This window comes from Podarcis vaucheri (assembly GCF_965113315.1).
Source record: "Podarcis vaucheri genome assembly, chromosome: 2".
In the NCBI taxonomy this organism is placed as follows: Eukaryota; Metazoa; Chordata; class Lepidosauria; order Squamata; family Lacertidae; genus Podarcis; species Podarcis vaucheri.
In genome coordinates, this window is record NC_138760.1 from 33,714,130 (window position 1) to 33,741,514 (window position 27,385).

Below are 27,385 nucleotides of genomic sequence, written 5' to 3' on the forward strand. Positions count from 1 at the left end.
ATACAGTACCATGCTTTTGGCAAAGCTAGGGCTGAAAAACTGGGTCATTTCCAAATTACTCCCTGAAGCACCAAGATTAATTTGTAAAAAATGCATGCAAAGAGAGACTAATGAGTTACAGTGCAAGTCCACCCAGGGAAGAATCATGTCCTTGTGGAATGCCAAAGGAACATTTGCATGCTTAATGGAACCCACCTGACACTATGGACAAAAAGAATAACTCTAGTATCAACTGGTGAAGCAATAGCTCTAAGGTGAAAAGAACTAAGAATGGGTTAGAAATATTCCCTATTCAATTTTTTTACAAAAAATACTATAAAGAATTCTTGCTTTCTGAAGCCTCCTATTAGTCAATGCTTTTAAAGCTGGCTTTGGACTTGACACAAAGGTAACACCCAAATCAGTAACCTACACAATCAACACAATGCTCAGCTGAGCCAATCTCATTCTTCATGAAAACATTTTTCATCCATAAATGTAGTAGCTTAATACAGTTTAATACTGTATCTCCCAATCACCAGCATGGTTTCTAAATTCATGGAGTGAACTCTGACCAGTCACTGTCTCTCAGTCTAAACTTACCTCACAGGACAGTTGTGACTCTCATCAAGAGGCAAATACTTTCAGGCAGTTGGCATTTTGTCTAGATAAGCAAGTTGCACTATGGAACACTGTTTCTCGGGTTACACATTCAGAATCAAAATGTTGGAATAGCCTGCTCTATGCCCTTGTAGTAGACCTCCAAGGTGACCCAGAAGTGATTATCAAGCACATCTTCCAGTTGCTTAACTCTGATGTTTTCTCATGCATCCTTTCAGACCCACTAAAATGCCCAGGAAGGATCCAGCAAAAGCACCAATAGCAAAGAAAAGTAGTGGTAAGAGCTCACTTCAGACAAATGACTGAAAAGATTGGAGAAATAGAAAGCAGTGCCACTGGCAAAATCAAAAGGAAAATGAAGGGGATAATAAAAAAATAGACAGCTGTTGTGTAGTTCTTGCCATGGCTACTCAAAAGAACAGCTGCTTAAGAAGGGCCAGAACCTCCAAGGCTCCAATGGAAAGGCTAGTTCTTGTTAGCCTCAGAACATGTGTTCTGGTTATACGGGATTCCTTTACCATCAATTTTATTGTACTGAAATAATAAATGCATTGTATCTGCTCTTACCCAGACATGAAATGCTATCTTCATCAAGTGTTTAGTCATACATCATTAAAGGTAAAGGTAAAGGACCCCTGAATGGTTAAGTCCAGTCAAAGGTGACTATGGGGTTGTGGCGCTCATTTCGCTTTCAGGCCAAGGGAGGTGGCGTTTGTCTACAGACAGCTTTCCAGGTCATGTGGCCAGCATGACTAAACAGCTTCTGGTGCAACAGAACATTGTGACGGAAGCTAGAGTGCACGGAAATGCTGTTTGCCTTCCCGCCACAGTAGTACCTATTTATCTACTCACAATGGCGTGCTTTCAAACTGGTAGGTTGGTAGGAGCTGGGACACAGCAACAGCAGCTCACTCTGTCATGGCGATTTGAACCACCAACCTTCTGATTGGCAAGTCCAAGATGCTCAGTGGTTTAGACCACAGCGCCACCCGCATCTCTTTTACCTATACATCATTATTACTGGCTGGCATGGTTTCCAGACCCAGTGGAGAAGTAACTGTCCTGGGATTGCTGTTTTCCCTTTTGCTAAAATTAACTCTTAATGATGCATTGTGGCATTTGGGTCACATTTAGGGGGAAAGAACAGTATTATTTTACAGTTAGTCCATTCTAGGGACTGTAACAAACCATGTCACATTTCCTGCCTTGTTTTGATGCACTGCCTCCATTAGGCAGTGTATAAACAGAGAGATTTCAGTTGAATTACATTGCTTCTATTCAGTATTCAACTCATTTACACTACTGCTATAAACAGATTCCCCCCCCCCCCTTTGAATGCTACAGGGCATTCATCTTTCTTAATGACATTTTCTACACACTTATTGTGACATTTAATGCCAGGTCATAAAGCAAAACCAAAATAAGAGACAGGTGTCATTTTTCTAAGAGAAGATAGGAAATATTACAGGAACACTGTCTATTATCTGGAGTGAAAGCAGTACACCTAACAACCGTATCTTCTCAAAAATGAATGTACTAGTGCTTCAAAGCTCATTCAAGGCAAATTACAGAAGATATGCACACCTATTCTTCACTCAACCTTCAAAACATAACCGCATTTTGTTCACTCCAGTTTTAATCCCAGGGAGACAGATTTAAGGCACAGCAAAAGGAGAAGAGTGCAAAAACATTACTTAGTGGCTATTAAAATATCACTGTGTTTTTTAAAAAGTATAAATTGTGTGGGGCTCACATATATAAATATCACACACAGTGGTACCAGGTGACAAAACAGGGAATGCTCAATTCATGCATTGTTTCACTGCAGGGATGCAAAGCCCCTTCCTTCCTTCTACCTCCCAGTTACTCAATATGCAGAAGAGTCTAGAACACAGAGTGCAGGGGGAAAGGCTGTATCACTTCTCACTATTCATCTTTCAGTGGCTTGCTGTGCTGCATGTGTGGGGAAGGAGATGCAAAGTGTTACTTCTTTCAACACTTCCATCTTCTTAGCAGTGCTACAGCAGGAAATCCTAAATATTTCTGTAGCTCTCTGCTGCTCTGGCCAGTAAGCAGCAGATTGGAGCAAAACAAGTTCAGGCTCTCCTGGACATTGGAAAAATCATGCCTGGGTTTTCCTGGTCCTCTGCTACTTACAAATCAGACTGAGCAAGCAAGTGGAAAGTACCCCAGTATGAAATGCAGGCAAGAAATGATTATAAAAGTGTGATGTCTTCTCAGCTAGTTGGGAATGCCAGCATGCTGAGTCAAATGGAAAAGCATGACTCCTCACAATTATTTCCTATACTCAGTGCACTTATTTCTAAGAAATAAAATAAAATAAAATACACAGTTGTTGTAGCACCTCAAATACTAGCATTATACCACGGCTGTTATAATACAAGGAGAAATCATCCATACTTATCTTCACATAACTGAACATGCATGCAAACATAAGTCTTGGTTAACAGCTCTGCAGTAAATGCTGAAGTCACTTTGTAAAACCTTCTGTCTTCTTAGCAATTAAACCTGACGTTGCAGCTCTTTTATAGGGTAAGAAAATACCCAGACAATACCAATATGAATGCCTCTGGCTTTTTGTTCATTTCAGACAAGACCTTTCCACTGACTGCAATATTCCAAAATGTTGGAGCAATCCAACATTTCCTAGATTTTGTTTGTCCATTAGAATACATGCTCTTAAGAAAGCCATAGACCCACACAGAACAAGTTAATTATGCATACAAATCACGGGCACTGGGAAATACCTGATGTGTGTGGGGACAGACTGCATTCATACTGAATATGTGACATTATAAATGACATTAAATTGTCATTTAGACAACAGCAGTGCACAGAAAGTTTTATCTCTCCCTCTCTCCACCAAATTCAATTTATCAAAATTACTGTCAGAACCCATACTTTTGTGACATTTGAACTAAACTGAAGTTCTGGCAAGGAGCTGCTGCTTTAATGAAACATTTACATACACAAAGCACCCCTGTTCAATTACGATTAGGGTCTATTTGTCAACAAACAAGAATTAATGCCCAGTCTCAATTAAGATACCAGGAAAATGAGGTGGACTAACACAAAAAGAAAAGGAAAGAATTATGGTTGTGCAATTTCTTCAACAGACATTTCAGTTTGAGAATTATTGCCCCCAGGGTCCAGTCACTCGGCCATGTCAATATGTCTTCTCAGCAGTCAAAAATCACAATGTAAAATTCTAAGAAAATAATTTGGCTTGGGGTTTTTGGTGACCTATATCTAACCTGCATTATGAAACCTCTTTCTAGTAAACAATGAAATGCAAAATGCATACTATTACACCCAAATCCTTGCAGATATCAAAACTTCACTACATTAACTCCAGTTATATCCAGGGACATACACAATAGAGGGACTATAATGTACAACTAATCACACACTATTCATAACAGGATATTCAAAGTGGCCCCGAAAAGGTGTTGCGGCCCATGTGCCTCTGAAATCCTCTAGAATAGATCAACTATGAGCAGCATGTTTCTGGTTTCACACAAATAGCAGTGGCCATGCAGAGAAGTGTTCTTGGTATCTGCTCCACAATCCTCCCCTGCAAAGCTAGCCTGAGGCTGAATCGCTCTCAGACAGATAAGCCCTTTTACACTAGGGCTGAATTTCAGTGGCTTAAAATTAAGCTGCCAGGAGGAGGTAGTGTGGCATTTAGTAAATCAACCTGCTTTAATCTGCATTTTAACACAGGATTTGTGTTTAATGTGTTGTTACCTGCCTCCAGTCTCAAGACAGGGCTGGTTAAAAGATTAAACAAATAATATTCAAATGGACTCACCTATCCAGCACTCAAGACGAGCACATGGAGTTGTCTTCACCACATCAGGAGGGTCCACTCCGACATTTAGACACAACACTAAGGCAACACTAACCGTCTTCATCTGAAAAAAGGAAGAGAGATGATCAGTACATTGTTTTAGACAATCCTTTAGCCTTTTCAGACCAAACATACATTTGGGGACCAGTTTCTTACTGTTTTACCATATAATTGCATGGTGGTAGTGCTGCTGTTGTGACCCACATCAGATCAGGCCACAATTACTAGTAGGTCCTGACCCAACAGTGCTGTAGCATACATGGCCTAAAAACTCATGTATATATCTACAAATACTAACAAGAGAAGATAAAGGCATCTTTACTGCAATTTTGTTTCATCATGTAGGATAGCCCTCTGAAAGAATATTAGCAGGTAATGTAATTGCTTAAGCTTCTAAAATGAAAGGTTTTGCCCATTAATCTCTGTTCTAAGCAACAACTGGTTGAGGGTATTTCTACTGCAATTCTTTAAGCAAGTTTAACGGCCTCCACAAACAATAAGTAGACATTTCGTTTGCTGTCACTGTAGGAAACTGAGTCCAACATTCAGCATGAAAATGTGTTCCCGTTCTCCAATGGGAAATTCCATCTGTGTAATGATTGCTGTGATTAATATGCAGACAAAGGCTTCTCAGTTCTGCTATAGCATCTATAAGAACCAAATTAATTTATTAGACAAGTTAGCAAAAAGTATGGATAACTTTCTGCACCATAACCCCAAACTCCCAAATGCACTCTCAAAGTGCTTGTGCTTGTATCTGTACCAAGTATTTAAAAACAGGCACTTGCCTGGTAAGCTTTGTCAAGAAAAAACAATTTCCAGCTGTATAGGTAAGAAACCTTTTGTAAGTAGAAGAAAGCTGCTTCTTTCAGGCCACGGATGTGCACAAACAACTAACATGGGTGGGTACACCAGCACAAATGTTTGCTTGGTTTGCTGATTTGTTTTGTGGACTTATTGGAAAAGCTGGTCCTACCATTCTGAAATGTACAAATTAGGGAAAAGGTGGCATAAAATATTTACAATAAATTTTAAAAATTTAATTGCAACAATTTTGCTGAAACCTATTTCTGCATGGTTTTAGAGAAAAGTCAAATGTTGTTTGTGGCAAATTGCTGACTGACCCTATTTCTAATTATACTAAGGAACTATTAAATACAAGGTTGCACCCTAAACATTCATGTATTGATCTCCAAATCTGTTTCTTGATTAGGGAAATCTGCCTCAGGTTATCTTTTGTTCAGAAAACACATCCTGGGGCTGCATATGTGTCTTAAATTCCAAAAGCTGCTGTTTCTAAAGCCCTTAGTGCAGTTCCACTGAAGACTGATTGCCAGTGGATCTCTGCCAAACTTCATGGATTAGGCAGAGTCCAACAGAAATGCTTTATTAAAAAGTAATGGAAACACATTATTCAAGATTCGCAAATCAATAATGCAACATAGCATGCCTTGCTTTAAGTGACCACTCAGGAAGCCAGATAAACAAAAAGAGCCTTAAATGTGTTTTGGATCTCTTAAAATAAAGCTCATATATTGCAGGTAGATCACAAGACACAGTTTCACCATACATGTTATCACTGAAGAAAGGAATTTGATTCTAAGCATACTACATGGTTTGTGGTAAAGAATATCTGCGCAATATTCTTACTGCAAAACTGGGTAATTGCATGCTCTCCAAAATATTATACTTAAAGAACTCCCACACTGTACAGGGGCCAAACTATACCACTTCAATTTGTAGCTATCTAATAATAGCTGTGGGACTTATTACAGTGGTGTATGATAAGAGTTAATGATGCCCTTAGGCTCATGTTGTCTCAGTCCACTATTACAACAGCCTCTTCTCCCCACTCTTTCCTGTTCATTACACATCTTGGCTATTCCAGTCTCACAGGAGCATGCATATATATATATATATATATATATATATATATATATATATATATATGCTTTCGTAGATTTTCACGGGTACAGGAATGCAGGTTTTGGTGTCTTCGGGTGTCTTCCCGTGTAAGAGTCACAGACACCCCGACTCTTACACGGGAAGACACCCGAAGACACCAAAACCTGCATATATATATATATATATATAAATATATATATATATATATAAATATATATATATATATAAATATATACAACTCCCATCATATATATATACTTAATATATATATATACTAAATATATATTGTCAGGGGATGATTAGCTGCTTGTGCTTAAAATAGTGCCCCTTCAGAGTTTGTGCTGCCCCACAAACCTCTGTGTGTGACAGAGCTCCTCAGACATGTCTGCTCTAGTCACTAGTAGTGTCTGACAGTGGCTGCCTGCGGAAGCGCTTCCAGCAAAGAAGTTCCTTAACGGAAACGCGTCTCCTGGACTCACGACGTGGCAGCTTCCGGCGAAGCATGGGTCTCCCTGCAGTTGCTTCTGACACCTCCCCGCTATTTTCGCTGGAAGTGTCTCTCACCCCTTTCTCTCCCCTGCTGTTTCCTGCCTGGGCTGCTGCGTCTCTCTCAGCATTACTGAGATCCTCCTCCAGAGACCCCTCGCTCCCCCTCCTTGTCCCTGCTTTAGCTGCTGACTCTCTCCCAGTCTTTGGGAGCCCTACCACCTCCCTTTCCTCTGATGTCAGTTCCCTGACATCCACCTCCCCTCCAGGGCCCCCTTCTCCCCCGCCCCTACTCTCTCCTCTGGACGGTGAGGAGCTGAAACCCCGAAAAGAATCCTCTTCATCTTCAGACGTCTCGAACATTTCCCTCCATCGGTCTTCGTTCCGACTCGCTGAATCCTCCTCCACCTCGGAATCAGAGAACCCCTCCAACTCTTCTTCTTCGTCGGTGGTGGCGAAGTATTCCCTCCGGAACCTCGCCACTGGCTGGGGTTTACGAGGGAATCTCTGATGAAAAGTTTCAATCAAAACCTCGTCATCTACATCCTCTGCCCTGACCCAGGTGTTTTCCGACTCCGGCTCCCCTTCCCACATTACCAAATACTCTACTTGCTCTCCCTTCCACCTGGAATCGAGAATCTCCGCTACATGGTAGCTGTGTTCTTTTTCCTCCATAGCTGGTCCCCTATTGACCCTCCCCTCTCTGTCCCCTATATACGGTGACAGCAACGACCTGTGGAACACTGGGTGCAACTTCATGTGGTTCGGTAACCGGAGTCTGAAAGCCACTGGGTTGACCTGTTGCGTGACTTCAAATGGGCCCAGTCTTTTGGGTCTTAACTTCTTACAACCTCCTTTAAATGGTAACCCTTGGGTGGACAGCCACACCTGGTCCCCCACCCTAATGCTTTCCCCTTCCCTTCTGGTTTTGTCTGCCTGCCTCTTATATTCCTCCTTCGCCCTGTTTAAATTAAGTTGGAGCTGGCGATGGATCGCTTCCATTTCTTCAACGAACTGTTCTGCGGCTGGAACGCTCCAGTTCTCCCCTTCCCCCCCTGGGAAGGCTCGGGGATGACACCCGTGATTAGCCAAAAAAGGGCTCATCCCCGTGGACACGTTCTCTGCATTGTTGTAGGCAAATTCTGCCAACGCCAGCTTCTCCACCCAATCATTCTCTCTGTCATTCACATAACACCTCAAATATTGCTGGAGGACACCATTAGCTCTTTCCGCCTGCCCGTTGGTTTCTGGATGACGGGCAGTAGAGAAATTCACCTCTACATGCAATAAGCTCATGAGCTTCCTCCAGAACCTGGAAGTAAATTGTTTCCCTCGGTCAGAAACCACCCTCAAGGGGGCGCCATGCAGCCTAAACACATTTTCCACAAACAATTTAGCGGTTTCTTCCGCTGTGACCGCATGTGAGCAGGCTATAAAGTGGGCCATCTTGGTTAACAGGTCTACCACAACCATGATGGCTGTTTTCCCTTTGGACCTGGGCAGATCAGTCATGAAATCTATTGCCACTGCCTCCCATGGCCTTTCCGGCGTGGGTAGTGGTTCTAATAAACCTGCCGGTGCCCGCCTCTCCCCCTTGGCTCGTTGGCATCGGTCACACCCTCTCACATATTCCCGCACATCTTCCCTGACCTTGGGCCACCAGAATTCCCTGGTAACCAGCCACATGGTTTTGTGTTGCCCAAAATGCCCTGCTGTGGGGCTATCGTGCAGTTGCTTGAGTACCTTTTCCCTCAATTCCCCTTCAGGTATGTATAACGCTCCCTTGTAGTACAACGCCCCATCTCTCTCCTCAAAACCCCCGGGTTTGTCTCCCTCCCTCCTGAGACCCCTGAGTTTGTCCTGGGCGTATTCATCCTGCACCGTTCCCTCTACCAGTTCCCTTTGCCCCACCAATGCCGCCCCACACACCCAGCGGTCCTCGGGAATGACATGGGTCTCTTCGGGTGCACCCTCTCCCTCCAAATATTCAGGTTTGCGTGAGAGAGCGTCCGCCCTAACGTTCTCCGGGCCTGGTACGTAACAAATCTCAAAGTTAAATTTGGAGAACTCCTGGGCCCATCTCAACTGCCGTTGGTTGAGCACTCGCGCAGTTCTCCAATACTCTAGATTCTTATGGTCCGTGCACACTTGCACCTTCTGTTGTGCACCAATTAGCAGGTGCCTCCATCTCCGGAAGGCCTCATGAATCGCAAGAAGTTCCCGGTCGTACACCGTGTAGTTCCTCTCAGATTTGTTCAGCTTTCGCGAAAAGAAGGCACACGGTCGCCACTCTGACCCCTCCTTCCCCGGCTGCAGAAGAAGCACCGCCCCTATGGCTCTGTCAGAAGCGTCTGTTTCGACCCTCAGCTTTTTTTGTAAATCCACATGTAGAAGTTGTTCATCAGAGGCGAAGGCCCTTTTCAGTTCCTCAAACGCTCGCTCCGCCTCCCCCGTCCAAACAAACTTCTTTTTACTGCTGAGACAGTCCGTGATGGGCGCCGTCAGGTGGGCGAAGTTTCGGATGAACTTACGATAAAAGTTTCCAAACCCTAGGAACCTCTGCACATCCTTCTTGGTCTTGGGTGTTTTCCATTCCAGCACCGCTTGAACCTTGCCGGGGTCCATGGCCAACCCCTTGTCTGACAAGCGGTACCCCAGGAATTCCACCTCCTTGGTATGAAACTGACACTTCTCCAGTTTCACCCACAGTCTGTTGGCTTGCAGCCTGCTCAACACTTCTCTGACGTCTCTCACATGTTGCTCCTCATTCTCCGAATACACCAACACGTCATCTAAGAAGGCCACGCAATTCTTGTAGAGCAAAGGCCCCAGTACGTGGTTCATGAAGGCTTGAAAACACGCGGAGCCTGTTTGTAATCCAAAAGGCATAACGAGGTATTCAAATGCCCCCAAAGGGGTGAACATGGTGGTCTTCCATTCATCCCCTTTCCTTATACGTATCAGGTTGTACGCCCCCCTTAGGTCCAGCTTTGTAAAAATCTTTCCTTTTCGCACCCTGGTCAAAATATCATCAATCCTGGGCATAGGAAAAGCCGCCGGCTCTGTCACTGCATTTAGGCGCCGAAAGTCACATACCAGCCTCGGCTTGTCCGTGTTTTTTTTTATCCACAAAAAACACTGGGCTACCCCCCGCTGCCTTGGACTCTCTGATGAAGCCTCTCTTCAGGTTCTTGTCAATGAACGCTCGCAACTCCTGCATTTCCCTGTCTGACATGGCATACAACTTGCCTACAGGAAGCTGTGCTCCAGGGAGTAAATTGATCTGGCAATCAAAGGGCCTATGCGGGGGTAGTTGGTCAGCTTCCTTCTCGCTGAACACGTCGCTGAGATCAGCATACTGTGGTGGCACCTTCCCCTTCTCCATTACTTCAGTCCCTGCTAGGGTGGCTTGCGCCCCTGCTGACCACTTTTCCCCCCTGCAGTGTTCTAAGCAATGTGCTGAACCGAAGGAAACCACTCTTTGATGCCAGCCCACCAGCGGATCATGTAAGGCTAGCCAGCTCATTCCCAAAATAATGGGAGCGCCTCCCAAGGTGGCCACATTAAACGCTATCAGTTCTGTGTGCCTTGCCACCCTCATTATCATTGGGACGGTCTGCAAGCTAACTCCTCCTCCCAACAGTTCCCTGCCATCGATCGTGGTCACCTGCAGGGGGTTGCTTAAAGGGATAGTCTGTATCTGATGTTCAGCAGCAAACTCCTTGCTCATAAAATTGCAGGAGCTGCCTGAGTCCAACAGCGCCTTTATTTTTAGGGGGTGTCCATTTTGCAGCTCTAGCGACACTTCAATCACTAGAGCAGGTCGAGGAGCTTCTGGCACGGGCACTTTCACTGCTCTTTGGCCTGGCTGCAGTGCCCTGACGTTGGCAACCAGGCGTTGGCTTTTACCTGCTCCGTTTCTCCCTGCTCTTCCCCCTCAACTGCTCCCACCATCCCTTGCCATTCCTTCCTCTGGGGGCAGACTCTGGCAAAGTGGCCTGGCTGTTGGCAGAGATAGCATTTCCAGGCTCCCTTTCCCTCCTTCTTCGCCCCCTCACTGGGCTTTGAAACTGCGCGCGCGCGGGCTGTTCCGATTTCCATCGGCTCTGCCGGCGGGAAAGCTGGCTCAGGAATGTCTGGAATGCGTAACTCCTTCCAACGTTCCCCTCTCCCTTCCCGCCTCTCCAAGGCTCTTGCCTCCTGGCGCGCTCCAATGGTCAGCACAGATTTGGTCAGCTGATCCATAGACACCGCCCTGGGGCTCCTGGCCAGCTCGTCTTTCACAGCTGAAGAAAGACCTTCTTCAAATAGCATCTGAATGGGTGCTGCCGATAAATCCCACCCCAATCTGTGAATCAGCATGGTAAATTCAGTCCAGTACTCACGGACAGATCTGCTTCCCTGCTTGCAAGCCATTAGCTGTCTGCGCACCACCCCTTCCTCAATATCGCTGGAAAACATGATATCCATTGCACGAAAGAATTTCATAGTGTCCTTTAGGATATCGTTGTGCGTTGCCATCAGGGGTCGAACCCAGTCCCGCGCCCCCTTCTCAAGATGCCCAATTACGAAAGCAACTCGCGATTCCTCATCAGGGAACTCATCAAACTGCACATTCAGGGCATATTGCATCTCAGTCCTAAAGGCATGGTAATCCTTGGGGTCCCCCCCAAACTTCTGCACCAATCCTGGTACCTTTCTGGGGAACTGAGTGGTTCTCCCCTTTTTGTCAGCATCCTGAGCCCTTCTCTCCTCGAGCCTCGCCGTCTGCAGCGCAAGTTGGACCTCCAGAGCTTGATACCTTTCTTCCAAGCTTGGACCAGCTCCAACCCCTGCCTCTCCGGTTCCGGCTGGGTTGCTCATGATGCTTTCTCCTGCACAGGCAGCGTACAAAGACTGTCAGACTGCTGTCAGGGGATGATTAGCTGCTTGTGCTTAAAATAGTGCCCCTTCAGAGTTTGTGCTGCCCCACAAACCTCTGTGTGTGACAGAGCTCCTCAGACATGTCTGCTCTAGTCACTAGTAGTGTCTGACAGTGGCTGCCTGCGGAAGCGCTTCCAGCAAAGAAGTTCCTTAACGGAAACGCGTCTCCTGGACTCACGACGTGGCAGCTTCCGGCGAAGCATGGGTCTCCCTGCAGTTGCTTCTGACACCTCCCCGCTATTTTCGCTGGAAGTGTCTCTCACCCCTTTCTCTCCCCTGCTGTTTCCTGCCTGGGCTGCTGCGTCTCTCTCAGCATTACTGAGATCCTCCTCCAGAGACCCCTCGCTCCCCCTCCTTGTCCCTGCTTTAGCTGCTGACTCTCTCCCAGTCTTTGGGAGCCCTACCACCTCCCTTTCCTCTGATGTCAGTTCCCTGACATATATATATACATATATATATATATATATATATATATATATATATATATATATATATATAAAAAATTGGGACATTGACAAGAAAACTATGGCCAAAGAATTGCACAGGGACTTTGGCCTAATCCAATATATACAGACAAAAAGCAGAAGAAGATGTTACATGATGAATCTTTTGTAAGAAGCATGAACAAAGACAAATAATACAAGTTCAGTGCTGATACAGCCTGAAATTCCACAAACCAGACATTTCACCTTCTTTTAAACACAGCCTCTGAGCAAGAAACCTCAAGCTACTGAAGATAAAGTACCTGACTCAGTAACAGTCTCAGAGTTGAATTACAGAACTCCAAAGCAATAAAGTGTAACAAAAAAAGCTGAAAAGGAATAAAGCATTTCATAATTTCATAATAAAAACCCAACAAGAAAGGTGTGATTAAATGATGCCGCCAGGGACCAAAGGCAAGTACCGTAACAGTTTCTGCAGGGAAGGTCTACTGCGGTCAGTCTAGATATGATGTAGCGCATGCAATAAAACAGTAACATTACAGCCCGAGGAACAAGACCATTATAAAATACAGAATACAAAAAAGTGGATATTTTACTAATTTTAGAACACCAAGGAAGTTCAATTGTCAACCCTATCTCCTTAGATTTTTCCAGTGTGATAAAACTTTGCTGAATAAACTACCGCCGTAAGAATACAAGATGAAGCCAAAGGTCCATCTAGTCCAGACATAGGAAAACCTGGCCCTCCAGATGTTTTGGGACTACAACTCCCATCATCCCTACCTAACAGGGCCAGTGGTCAGGGATGATGGGAATTGTAGTCTCAAAATATCTGGAGGGCCGAGTTTGCCTATGCCTGATCTAGTCCAACGCTCTGCTTTCACAGTGGCCACATGGGAAGCTCAAAAAGAGGACCCAAGAGCAAACAGGATGAGTGTGAACCTCAGCAACTGATAATCAGAGGCATGTTACCTCTGACACCAGAGGTAGAATGTCGCCATTGTGGCTAATAGACATGGGCAACCTTATCGTCCATGAATTGGTCTAGTCCTCTTTCAAAGCAATCTGCGCCTCTTGTGAAAACAAATTATATTTTAACCACGAGCTGTGTAAAGAAATACTTTATTTTGTCTGTCCTGAATTTTCCAACATTCAGCTTCACTGGACATCCCCAAGTACTGCTGTTAGAAGAGAGGAAACAAAACTTTATATTACTGACTTTCCCCATGCCATGCATAATCTTATACACCTTTATCATGTCACCTCTTACTTGCATTTTCGCTAAACGGAAAAGCTCCAAATGTTGTACAGGCAGCAAACGTTTTACACGGGGGTTCCATCCCCGGCCGCCGCAAGCAGCAATGGAGCATGCATAAGCACATTAAACCCCATTACCGCCCCCTATCTACCCTGTTCCGGGTCCAAAAAGACCTGCGCATGGGTGATCACATGTCAATTCAATGTGCCTAAAATGGTCACTGCCTGTAACCTTCCCTTGAAAGGGACTTGCACCACACCCCTTGATTCTTCTTATTGTGCTTTTCAGAACCTTTTCCAGTTCTAGAACTGTACACAATGTTCCAAGTGCAGTCTTACCATAGATTTGTATAACTCCATTTGTTCAAACATGTGACCCAAAAGCAGAATCAGATATGAGCATTTGCATCCATTCATAAAACATACATGGAAGTACAACAGGTTGCATGGATACTATGGTAGTTCCTTTCTCTTTGGAAAAAGAATGCATTAAATTATAAAGTTTATTCTGTTTGCACTGTGATAAGATATTAAATATAGAGAACATTTATTGGATGCTATCATTTGCCTCTATATATTTGTACTACGGGCATTAAGTGTTTTAATTATGAAGATGAAAAGCTATTAAAATGGGCTTTATTATATAATAAAGCAAGATTTGTAGTGTCGAGTCAAGAACTGCCAGTTGGCTTCACATCTCTGTCTTGCCTAGGGCTGCTAATTCAATGGCAACAGAAGAAAGTTTGGATCAAATACATGCATTCTGATATATCCAGGGCAAGGAGCGGGAGGAAAAAATCAAAGATCAATCATTAATAACACTCTAAAGTTGCACAAAACTTATTTCTGGGATGGCATCATTCCTTGATTGTTGTTTACCACAATTCCTTATTTTAAAGTCGCATATATAAGGGACCTCCTCTCACAAATATTTACATAAATAGTACTCAGCATTCCCATGCCTTTCTAGAGGAAAGCCACCTGGATCTCCACATCCCTGGGGTGCTCATTAAGATTCAGAGCAGGAAAAAAACTTTCAGCAAAGCTGAAGCCATACAAATGTATAATTTATAGAGAAAGCTAGAAACTGGAGCACACAGCAGAGAGACCGTATGAAGAAAGAATTGGAGGGTGGGACCAAACAGGGAGAATCCCATGTATTTTTGGAGTAAAAACCCTGCAGTCTCTACTATCTCCTCCCTCTCCCTCCATCCAAAAAGCTTCCTGCAAAACACGTCAGCACAGGGGCTACATCCCAAGGCAAATTGTTGATCAAAATGCATTGCTATCATAGACGTTATGCATGTTTCACATTTCCTCATTTTATGTTATCAAGGAGTTATGTAATGCTTTCTAGGATACAGGAGGAAGCTTCATGATTTCTGAAGCAGTTCCTTCTATCAGCACTTTACAGGAATTCCCAGAGGACTGAACAGCCCTTAGGAAAGGGGAGAAAGCAGTTTCACAGTTACCAGGTATTTCAGTTTAGAAGCTTTATTGTGCAACAGAGAAAAAGAAAAATTGGACAAAGTCTGATTCTATCTTAACACACATAAATGTGAACTATGTTATGTACAGGCATTTAGCCCTATGGGAATGCACTTGGTAGTGTAAAGCAGAATGAAATGCTATAGTCTTGAATTAAATTCTGCCCCAACTAGCTCAACTCTTATGCTGCTTGCACACAGAAGATGACAGGAAGCCAGACCATGGTATTGAGAAACACAGGGAACAGACATCAAGTGCTCACCCATTTCTGAACAAAGATGAGTAAGGGTCTGGAGACCAAGCCTTATGTGGAACAGTTGAGGGGGTGGGTATGTTTAGCCTGGAAAAGAGGAGACTCGGAGGAGATATAATAGCCATCTTCAGATATCAGAAGTGCTGTCACATGGAAGATGGAGAAAGCTGGTTTTCTCCTGCAGTGAAGGCTAAGACCAATGGATTCAAGTTAAGAGAAAGGAGATTCTGACTAAACATCAGGAAGAACTTTCTGACAGTATGTGCTGTTCAACAGTGGAACAGACTCCCTTGGGACATTGTGGACTCTCAGACACTGGAGGTTTTTAAGGAGAGGTTGGCCACTGACTAGATGCCCCTTGGGGTCCCTTCCAACTCTACAATTGTATGATTTTATGAACACAATTCAAATCAATGCTTGTTGGTTTTTTTATGTTCTTCACTGGTTAAGTGAAGTGGTATACATTTAGATTCTTGTACTGAATTATTCCCTACTGGTTTTATGTTGGTTTCAAATCGTGCTTAGCAGCTATGTCATTTTTAGATTTTTTTTCTGTTTAAATAACTGTATTTGCTGTTTAAATTCTGATACTGAAGCAGTAGGACCCTATTGAATTCCCACAGTAAAATGAAGTTGTCTGGGGAAGAAGCAATGACTGTATTCTCTCTAATTTTGTGTTGTACCACTGGTCCTTGTGAGCCATTTTGTGACTAGTATCCATTACACTTTCTCAAAATTCAAGAGATGCCCACTGGTCCTTAAGAGTGGCAACCTTCTCAACTAAGTGATCCGTACCAGGGAACTACCAGAAAAACACTATGAATAGGAAGGAATACGAATAGGCTTTTTTAAAGGGCTACCAGAGGCCATTCTCATATAGTCTCAGACCATACAAAAACGTTACCAGTTCTTCACACTCCTCTTAAAAGTGTGTTTTTTCAACCTGGGAATGGACATTGATAAGCTTTTGAGCTGCATGCATATTCTTGCCCATGTATTCAAAGTAACATGGATAACCACCCTATTAATCCTTTTCATACTAATTTACTGCTGGGTCTGGCTAATCTCTTCAGGACTGAAGGCATTTCTAGTTCTAAACATGGTCTAGACACTCAGTTTACAATAATAACTTTTGGTTAGAAAACTTGAGTGTCATGGGAGATTTTTCCAATGATTGTCTTCTAATATGCAACTCATTCAGCAAGAAATAAGAAATCTGTCTATTTTATCTTCGATGTAGTTACAAAACCACATTCCTTAGGCAAATAACTATTTAAAAAAAAAAAACAAATGCAGAGAAAAACATACCTAAGGCAAAAATCATAAGAAACTATGAAAGAAGAGAATGGCATTTTTTCATCATTTTAACTATTGCGCAAATACTGAAACCTATGGGAACAATCCACAGAATCAAGCTATCAAGACGTTGAAGCAGTAGCTTAGTCCAGTGTTTCCCAACCGGTGTTCCGCGGCACACGAGTGTGCCGTGAGACGTTGCCTCGTGTGCCGCGAGATGCCTGGAGGGAGGCGGGCGAGTCGGGCAGCGAGAGGCGGGGCGGCGGCGGCGAGGAGAGGCCGCGCCTCCTGCTGCTGCCTGGCGCTCCTCCTCGCAGCCGGCAGCGCTGCCTGGGCGCCTCCGCGCGACTCTGCCTCGCTGGGTTTGGTCTCCCAGCAGAGACGGGTCACACGCGCACCTCCCTCCCTCAGCCTGCGCGGAGGGAGAGCCAGAGAGAGGCATCGCTCCTGCGCGGCGGGAGAGGGAGCAGCCGGAGCGATGCCCCAAACGAAGGCATGGGACCGGAGGGGAAATCCTCTCCGAGGAGGATTGAGCGCAGCTGAGAGAAGCCTTTCGAGGAGCTGCAGTGTCCCCTGGAAACCCCCTTCCCAGCTCTGCCTGCCTGCCTGCCCAAAGCTTGGAGGTTCCCCGGCAAGGGGGAGGGAAAAAACTTTCACTTTTGTGCGTCCCTCCCGGCGTGACGCTGCGCGCTGACGTCACGGGGTGGGGCTTTAATGGTGGTGTGCCACGAGATTTTTTTTCAGTAAACAGGTGTGCCGTTGCCCAAAAACGTTTGGGAAACACTGGCTTAGTCAATAGTGAGGAAAGCAATACAAATGAAAGGCGTACAGTATTCCACTATTATCCAGCCATACAGCAAGCCGTCCAATGAAGGAAGCAGCAGCAGCAAAAAGGTACTGCAGATAAAATATATTAGCTGCATAGACTGCCACTTGCCCAAAGGTGAATAGCAATTTCTGCTGAGAAAGAAGATTGCCTGGATTATAATTCAAGCCTAAGAAAAAAAACAAAGATTGAGAGGATCCTGGCAGAGATGTCCTTCAGCAGTACAAACACCGCAAAAACCAATGTATCACAGCAAGGCTGCTGACCTTGATAAATTCTAAAACCAGTCTGTTCATATCCTAACCTGTGACAGCAAGGCAATTCCCTTTACCTGCAGAGCAGCAGCACCAAATAGGGAATTATTCCCACGTATTATAGCCCAATGTGTATTGTACCCTGAGAGAATGATATCCTTTTGCCTCAATTTATAATTGTTTATCAGAGGTAACAATCAAAAAAATTGAAAATATAACCCCCATACATAACCTCCCCCTTTCCTCAGGAAGGGACATGGGTGGTACTGTGGTCCAAACCAACCGGCCTTCCGATCAAAAGGTCAGTTGTTCGAATCTGCCCAACATGGTGAGCTCCTGTTGCTTTGTCCCAGCTCCTGCCAACCTAGCAGTTTGAAAGCATACCAGTGTGAGTAGATAAATAGGTACTGCTGCAAGGAGAAGGTAAATGGCATTTCCATGCACTCTGGCACTCATCAGTGTGTTCTGTGTGCCAGCAGTGAATTAGTGATGCTGGCCACATGACCTGGAAAGCTATCTGCGGATAAATGCCATCTCCCTTGGCCTGAAAGTGGAGATGAGCACCACACCCCAAAATCGAATTCAACTGGACTTAACCGTTCAGGGGTCCTTTACCTTTACCTTTCCTCAGGATTCCAAGGTGACACAAACTTCAGGGTCTGTACAGGATCTGAGCCTCTAAGTGTATGACCCAGGAAATTCAAGCCCCTTAATATTTACCAACCATCATTCCTTGTTACAGATTACATATCAATTTGAAACCACACTGCAAGGATTAAAAAGGAAAAAAGTATGAGGAATGAAGATATTTATTTACATCAAACTGTGTTCGGACATATATTCTCATACTGCTGTATTTTACTCCAGCAGTAAAGCTTATTGCTTATTTTTTAATTTTTTGTATCCTGTTCTTCCTCATACATGGTTCAGGACTGCCAACATCTCATATACTTGACTTCTGTACTGCCAACTGATTTAATGAGAACTACATTACTTTTTTTTTTTATAAAATTTTTATTGGTTTTACAAAAGTTTTTATAACAAACAAACATAAAAAAACAGACAAACAAACAAATATAATTTCATAATGTCCTTTCATAAACTTCTTTCCTCGGACTTCCCCATACCTCCCCTTTCTGCATCCTCATGTCCAAATTTTTATAGCAACTTGTAAATGTTTTTTCCCGTCCTAATTCATCATAGTCCTTTCTTAGTCTAATCTTATATTACTGCAACCCTTTCTCTCTGTAAAATCTCGACATTCTAAGCTTCATCAAGTTTATAATAGTCCTTAAGATAAATCTTAAATTTCTTCCAGTCTTCTTCCGCGGTCTCCTTTCCCTGGTCACGAATTCTGCTCGTCATTTCCGCCAGTGTCATATAGTCAATCACTTTCATCTGCCATTCTTCCAAGGTGGGTAAGTCTTGTGTCTTCCAATACTTTGCGATCAGTATTCTTGCTGCTGTTGTTGCATACATGAAAAAAGTTCTATCCTTTTTTGGCACCAATTGGCCGACAATGCCCAAGAGAAAGGCCTCTGGTTTCTTAAGGAAGGTATATTTAAATACCTTTTTCATTTCATTATATATCATTTCCCAGAAAGCCTTAATCTTCGGGCATGCCCACCAAAGATGATAAAAAGTACCTTCAGTTTCCTTACATTTCCAACATTTATTATCAGGCAAATGGTAAATTTTTGCTAGCTTAACTGGGGTCATGTACCACCTATAGATCATTTTCATCACATTTTCCTTTAAAGCATTACATGCCGTAAATTTAATACCGGTGTTCCACAACCTTTCCCAGTCAGCAGACATAATATTATGACCAATGTCCTGTGCCCACTTAATCATAGCTGATTTAACTGTTTCATCTTGTGTATTCCATTTCAACAGCAGGTTATACATTCTTGACAAGTTCTTAGTATTGGGTTCTAACAATTCTGTCTCAAGTTTTGATTTTTCCACCTGGAAGCCAGTTTTCCTGTCTTAATGAGAACTACATTACTGATAGTAGGGAACGCGGGTGGCGCTGTGGGTAAAACCTCAGCGCCTAGGACTTGCCGATTGCATGGTCGGCGGTTCGAATCCCCGCGGCAGGGTGAGCTCCCATCGTTCGGTCCCAGCTCCTGCCCACCTAGCAGTTCGAAAGCACCCTTAAGTGCAAGTAGATAAATAGGTACCGCTATATAGCCGGAAGGTAAACGGCGTTCCGTGTGCTGCTCTGGTGCCAGTTCGCCGGAGCAGCTTCGTCACGCTGGCCACGTGATCCGGAAGTGTCTGCAGACAGCGCTGGCTCCCGGCCTCTAGAGTGAGATGAGCACACAACCCTAGAGTCTGTCAAGACTGGCCCGTACAGGCAGGGGTACCTTTACCTTTACCTTACATTACTGATAAGAGTACCCTACTGCTGTTTCACAGCATGGATGTGAACAAACCCATAATGCCTACTGATAAACTTAAGATAAGCAACTGAAGTGTTTAGCGGACTCATATGGGCATATGATCACTTTTTACTCATTTAAGATGTACCCTAAAGCGTCCTGGCTCCCATCGCAATGCAATGACAGAGGTTCTCGCATACACATAATAAATAAAGCTTTATTCAAGGCTTACTAGTATGGGTACAGATCACCAGCAGCATGGCTAAGTGTTCAATAAGAACATCGGGGTCTGAAACTGAACCAAACCTATGATGATGTCTCGACAGATGGGCATGCTCCCCTCACCAGCTTTTAAAGGCAGGAGATGATGTGCTCACTTGCAAGACTCTTTCTCCCTATGAGATTGGAGGCATGCACTTTTCCAAGGGGTGTGTGTCTCCCACTGCAAGGGAAACCCTTTGCTCCAGAAAAGGGAACTAGCAGGAGTGGGAGGGGGGGAGTGTGTCCTCTCCAGCCCCTCCAGCATCCTTTCCACTCTCCTCCTCTGAGCCAGTCAGACTGACAAATCCCACCCTGAGCCAGTCAGACATGCCCTTTCATTGCTATGAATTGCCCTCTCTTATATTGACACCAAAAATGTGTGAAAACAAGTTTCCTATGACTTATGTCCAGAAATGTGGGGGTGATCCTTCTTTTTGCAATTTAATAGCATACTCAATTCAACACAGCACCACCTTAGCATGGAAACAATTGCAAATTAGACACAAATGACATCTAAACAATTCCATGTTCATGCAAAAGCCTGAATGAGCTGCAGATCTCCCTTTGTGATTTCACACTCTGTCAAGGTGATCCCATGCTGCACAGCATTTAAAAAAATATTGCCTTAATTCTAGACTGTCAAATTGAAAATAATGGCAAAATACACATTATGATTTATTTGCAATGAGCTCTAGTTTGTGACAAAGTTGTTTTAATAATGTCAATGTAATTGATTCATTTATGCACTCACACAGCAGGATGCATCAAAAGGAGTGACTCAGCTGACAGTGAAAGATCTTTCCAAATCAAGGATATATTACTACAGGATTATTAAAGATGAATTTCATTTTCCTTTTAAACTATTGTCACATTAACAAACAAATGCTATGCCCTGACAGAAAAAAGGAACACTTTTTGAAACTTTCATAACCGTCTTGCATACATTTATATAGTTCTCCAAAACAGTAAATGAAGGTAATATTTGCTAGAATACAGATTAAGTTTCCAACTACGCTTACTGGAAATTTGCAGAAAGAACTTTACAAGTGCTTTATTTGTAATCAAAACCAGCATTTAATAAACAGCCACAATTCTGCTCTCAAAGGAAAGAAATGCATGGAGGAGAACAAAACAGCTATAAATTACAGGTATGGCGCAAGAATCATGGGGTTAAATTGTAGACACAAAAAGCACACTGTAATGGCACAATAACACCATAATAAACTAACCACTGTTCAGTTCCAAAGGCCAGAATGGAAATGTATAATAGCAGGTTCTATAGCTGCATCAAGTATGCAAATTTTAATTTGCCATCGATTGGAAACTCAATAGTAAAAGGCATCACTGTGCCACAGTCACACTTAATTTAAAAATCTACTAAACCTGATCGTAAAAGATTGTGGAATGTATCCAATGCTGAGCCAGCAGGCTCCATTGGTGCAAAGAAATTGCCATTTATTGTACTGTATTCTGCTTCCACCTGTACACCCCCAACCCCCAAATCCGCTTTGGAGAGTCCATCAAACCTCCAGAACTGATAGCTGATTTTGAGGGTGCACAAGGGGGCTGGAGGGGACAGGAGAGGAAGCAAAAGTCTCACTGCTTGACAGTTCCTTGCACCAGTGAACCAGCCGTGTTTGATGCAACCCTATGACTTGCTAGTAAAATGCAGATGAGAGAGAGAGAGAGGAGAACTTGAACACTGAAACTAACTCTTGGATCCTTTGAATGCACTCTGTACCAAGCATGGGTCTCTAGATGTTGTTGGAGTACAACTCCCATCATCCCTGATCATTGGCCATGCTAGCTGGGGCTGATGGGAGTTGTAGTCTAAAAAGTGGCTCACAATTAGCTAAAGGAACACCAATGAATCAAACATGAATCAAAATTTATAAATTTATTGATTTTAAAAAATATTTTAACATTCTTTTTCTGTTCTTTACCTTTTGGTTGGGTTGAACCATGTATGATATTGAAAGGCTTTGTTTTGAACATTTTGCAATGTTATTCACCTGTATAATTTCTCTTTTATAAATCAATAAACAATATTATTTATTGAAAAAAATAATATTTTTAAAAATAATAATAAAAAGATGGAAAGGCAATTCACTGGAGAGCATATCTGAAATTCTATGCCAAACTCTGGAGGCAGCTGAGAGATCGGTTCTAAAAACCTTCCTGAGACTTCTTGGTTCAAGAATTTAAAGTGTTTGTCACCACAGCTATTATGTTTTCTCTTTTGCTACAGTGTTTCCCAAGAGTCAATGCCCGCCCAAGCCAGCAAGAAGGCAAGCAACATTATAGCTTAATCACTTTTTAATTAACACTCAAGTACATTACAACTTGGCGATTTATTCTTACTAAAGAAAGTGTGATGGTCTATGACTAATACAGGCTTGCTTTTACTAACGAGCTGCAGTGATTTAGTACAGCAGGAACATAATGCAATTACAGCAGCAAAATCCAACAACCATGTCTCACATCCAGTGATGACTTGTATTCACTAGCAAAAAATACCCCAAGACATTTTAATAGATAAAAATTAAATCTTCTAAAAAGTTTTGGTTCTAAAATATCTATCTTCTGTGCAAATCAGAATCTTACTTTAAATTAGTGGACAAATTACTATGTGTACTCATTTTTTAAAAGGTACTGCTAGGTAACAAAGGAAGTTTGTTTTAGTACTGATTCAGTTAAATAGATCAATTTTTTTAAAAATAATGCTTTCCCATTCCTACCAAACTAGGAACTACACTACTGAGATCATAGACATTCTGCAATAATTTAATAAAGGCCTGGCATTGATCATTACAAAGGCCAGGATCCAAAGGCGCTTTGTGTACCCAAAAGCCTATAGATGAGTTTCTACAGAAACAGGCCTTTTCTGCAGTGGCTCCCCATTTGTGGAATGCTCTCTCCAGAGAGGTTTGCCTGGCATCTTCATTATAGAGTGGCTGGAGAAACCCCTCCAGGGGGGCAGAGTATAAATAATAAATTGTTGTTGTTGTTGCATCTTTAGGCACCAAGCAAAAACATTCCTCTTTAACCAAGCCTTTGGCTGGCTGACATCCAATGCCCTTTTAAAATGTGTTGGAGGGGTGGTTGCTATTTGTTTTTGTTTTTGTTTTTTTGTTTTTTTGATAATGTATTTTGTGCATTTATATTGTGATTTCATCTTGTGAAGTGCCCTGAGACCTGCGGGTATAGGGTGGTAAACAAATTTAATAAAAAATAATAATGTTTCCATAACAGTCACTCCTTCCTCCAGTACCACACAAACTGGAGGTTTTTTAAGGTAAAGTTTAAAAGGTAGTTTATGATATTGCACAATGGTTAGTTATTTACATTATAAAAAACCTCTAAATTCCTCTGGGCTAGGAACCTTGAAATAGCTAACCTCTTCACCTTTGTAAGCACCTAGGCCCTAAGCTGTTATTTGGGTCCATGCCAGATTCCTATAAGTGATTTCTTAGTTATCTGCAGATGCTATCTCCATTGGGCCATAGAATCATCCCAGAAGTAACTTCTTAGTAAAACGGATATAAGCTATATAGAATGCTAATCATATTACCAATAATGGCCCAAAAGTTAGACAAAGCTAATTTATCCAACATTACCAAATTAGGTTTGATAATAATGTTAAGAATCGAAGACTAGTACCTAGGTGTGAATTCAATGGTTTTGTGAGAGAGAGAGCAGGATGCTGCCGTTATTAAAATATTGTCTCCCATTTCACCTGCTGATGCAAACTTTCAAGCCACAGAGAATCTGCGTGTGTATCAAAGGAACCCCCTTAAATTAAAAGCTGGCATGCTTCCATCAATAGAAGACGGTTCAATATTTTTTATCTCAGACTTTCAGACTTAAAAGGAAATACTTGTAAAACAAATTCAAGTGCTATATTTGTTGAGATAATGTTAACATTCTCTTCCAGTTAATGTAAAACTGCCTTTGCATGCTTTTCTATCAAAATCCTATACAGTAAGGGAAAGCAAGCTATTGATCACCACAAGCCAATTATGGGAAATTAGAACACAACAAAGGACTTGCACCAATTAGCCATTTTACCTGCATGTAATTTGCATGAAGTTACATATAGTTTTTGAAGTTGCTGTAAAGAAAGGCTCATTAACTTAAATATATTATCTACTGCTAACCATGGACAAATTTAGAGGAAATAGATTTCTAAACTACTTGTGAAGGAACAGTTTACATATCAATTTCAGAAGAAATGTGTCATTTTATTTTTATCAAAGGCTCAGCTTAAACATAACAGAAAACTATTATAAAATTCTTTTTATGAAATGGTTATATATGCATGATCATATAAGATCTATAAACAAGGAACAGATCAATGTTGGACCAAGTGCAAAAACAAATGCAAATGATAGACTTGTCCTAAAATTACGCTGTTGTGGAAGAGGACTAATTATACAATTTGCAGTATCCTTAAGCTGCCTCATAATGTTGTTGTTAGGATACTTCAAGGACAAACCATGAATTGGCTTGGAATTTATAAGCCACCACAAAGATAATAATAGCTACTAATTAGAGAAATAACGAGGTACCACCACTGAAATTATGTTCAGCTAAATTGTAAAGCATAGTAAGGATGGCATAGAATACTGATTGTATCAAATTAAGAAGAGGTGAAATCTGTACCAATAAAGCTGTATCAATAGCATAACACTGCACATGTAGGCATATACTATACCGTAATCAGTATCAGCTGGAGCTTAAGCACATAAATGTAGAAAGGGGCAGTGCTATTTCATAGTAAGAAGCTATATACACAAGCCTGCTCACACAGTCTCACTGATATCATGGAACTTCCAAGTTAATAAATGTGTTCAGGATCAAGACCTTAGAGCTACTTCATGATGCAGAAAACATACCCCTATATAATTGACTACCGTATTTTTTGCACCATAACACTCACTTTTTTCCTCCTAGAAAGTAAGGGGAAATGTCTGTGTGTGTTATGGAGGGAATGCCTACGGGTGGGGGGGGGTCTGCTGCAGTCGTGAGCAGAGGATCCATGGTTTCCCTTCCTTCCCTCCTCCATGGCTCGCTTTGAAACAGCAAAGCGGGAGAAGAGCCGCTGAGTGAGGAGGAGAGAGAGACAGAGAGCATGCTTCTTTAAAGGAGCAAAGCGGGAGAGGAGAGGAGCCGCTTACATGAGTGTAAACGGCTCCTGTCTGGTTGGTTCCTTTAAAGCAAGCAGGCTCTCTGTCCCTCTCTACTCCCCACTCAGCTCGCTACATAGCAGCAAAGATTTTCAGCTTGCTAAGCCGGGGATGAGCGGGGAGGAGGAAGAAAAGCAGAGCCTGCTTGCTTTAAAGGAGCAAAGTGGGAGAGGAGAGGAGCCTTCTCCCTTTATACCCCTCTTCTTCATTATAAGCAGCATCCTTCTCCACCCACTCCACGCATGCTCCTTGTCCCTTGAGTGCTTTTCCTTCCCTCCCCACTTAAAACGTGGTTACAAAGCACGGATCCACATGGATCCTCAGGATTTTTGCACTGGGTCACCCCAAATTCACCATCAGATCACATATGGCTGTCCATGGCTACATCTTGCACCAAAAAAATCACGCACCCACTGTTGCCTGGGGCCGCAGTGGTGCAAAAACGTGGTTACAAAGCATGGATCCACATGGATCCTCAGGATTTTTGCATTGGGCTACCCCAAACTCACTGTCAGATCACATGTCTGTGGCCACAGCATGAACTACAAAAATCATACACCCACTGTTTCGTTTAGAATTTTTTTTTTCTTGTTTTCCTCCTCTAAAACCTACGTGCGTGTTATGGTCGGGTGCGTGTTATAGAGCGAAAAATACGGTATGTCTTTGAAAGGCATTTGTATACATACTTGAAAACACATTATAAACTTTCCCTTCTCAATCAACATAATCTACTGTCAGGGATATGTTTATTGCATGTTTTCTAAATATAAAACTGTGCCTAAATATTACAGAAAAAAACTGTTACTATGCAATAGATGCAGAGGAGCTTAACTTTTCTTCAGGATGTGAAGAGGTCACTGTTTATAAAAAGCTTAAGCAGCTCTAACATATCCTGAACCATGTAAATATCCAGAATACCGCTCATTAAAATCGTGCAAATTTCAGCGCAAAGCTTTCTGAGAAATGGTCATTTACTGTAGTCTAGAGCAGCAGACACAATTATAAACCAAGAAAGTTCTCTGGGAACTAAAAAAAGGAAGTGTTTTGGTCTACTGCACAGGCATAACTATTTTAGGTAGCCATTCATACTCTGCATGTTATGCAATAAAATTATAACCTCCCTAGATTTTTAGATAGAGAAATGCCCCAATGAACCGTAATGAAATCCAGATAAGCTCTAGACATGAAAGAGGTGCCAATTTAAAAGAATTCTCAAATGAAGGAAATGGTATTCCGGGTGTTCCATTTTGGCCCTTAAGAATCAACTTTCTATTCAGAAAATAAATAAATAAATAAATAAATTATACATACATACCCCACCCATCTGGCTGGGCCTCCCCAGCCACTCTTAAATCTACCACTAGTAGATTAACTAGTGCAGAAGGCAGTGGATAGTCTGCTAACATGTGCTGCCCACAGCATAAATCCAGTGTTTTAAAAAAATCATCACTGGTTTCTAATTTGTTTCTGGATACAATTCAGAGTGCTGGTTTTAAAGTTTAATTCCCTAAGCAGCCTGGAGTGAGAATGCTCAAAGAATTGACTTCTTCCACATGAACTTCCCTACCCATTAAGATAGCACTTGAACAAGGGCCTCTGAAGACTATCAGCTTTTGAGTTCAGGTAGGTGGGAAAAGAAGCTACTTTTATGTAGGTACACAGAAAATTATGTAGCCCATTCACCTGACTCCATCTCTTAACTTCCATTTATTGATTTAAAGTATTCGAATCTTGCCCTTCATTAAAAAAAAAGAAAGAAAGCCATGCGGGCATATATACTATAATAAATCAACATAAATACATTAAGATTATAAATACAAAAGCCACAGTAGAGGGAAAAATCACTTAAAGCTTGATATTAAGAATCAGCAAATGCTTGGGAAAACAAGCATGTATTTAATAAATGCTGGATCACAACCAAGCTTAGTGCTTGATTTTAGGCTCCAAAGGTT

The 27,385-nt window shown here is 42.5% G+C and overlaps 1 protein-coding gene across 2 annotated transcripts in view; it reads right to left on the reverse strand.

Annotated features, from left to right (window-relative positions):
* Window positions 1–27,385, reverse strand: part of RPTOR (regulatory associated protein of MTOR complex 1) — a 327,700-nt gene that overhangs the window by 286,354 nt on the left and 13,961 nt on the right. For both annotated transcript variants that reach the window (XM_082212377.1, XM_082212376.1), the window contains exon 2: window positions 4,433–4,535. In XM_082212377.1, the coding sequence (XP_082068503.1) occupies window positions 4,433–4,535 (103 nt within the window). The remainder of the gene's footprint in view (window positions 1–4,432; window positions 4,536–27,385) is intronic.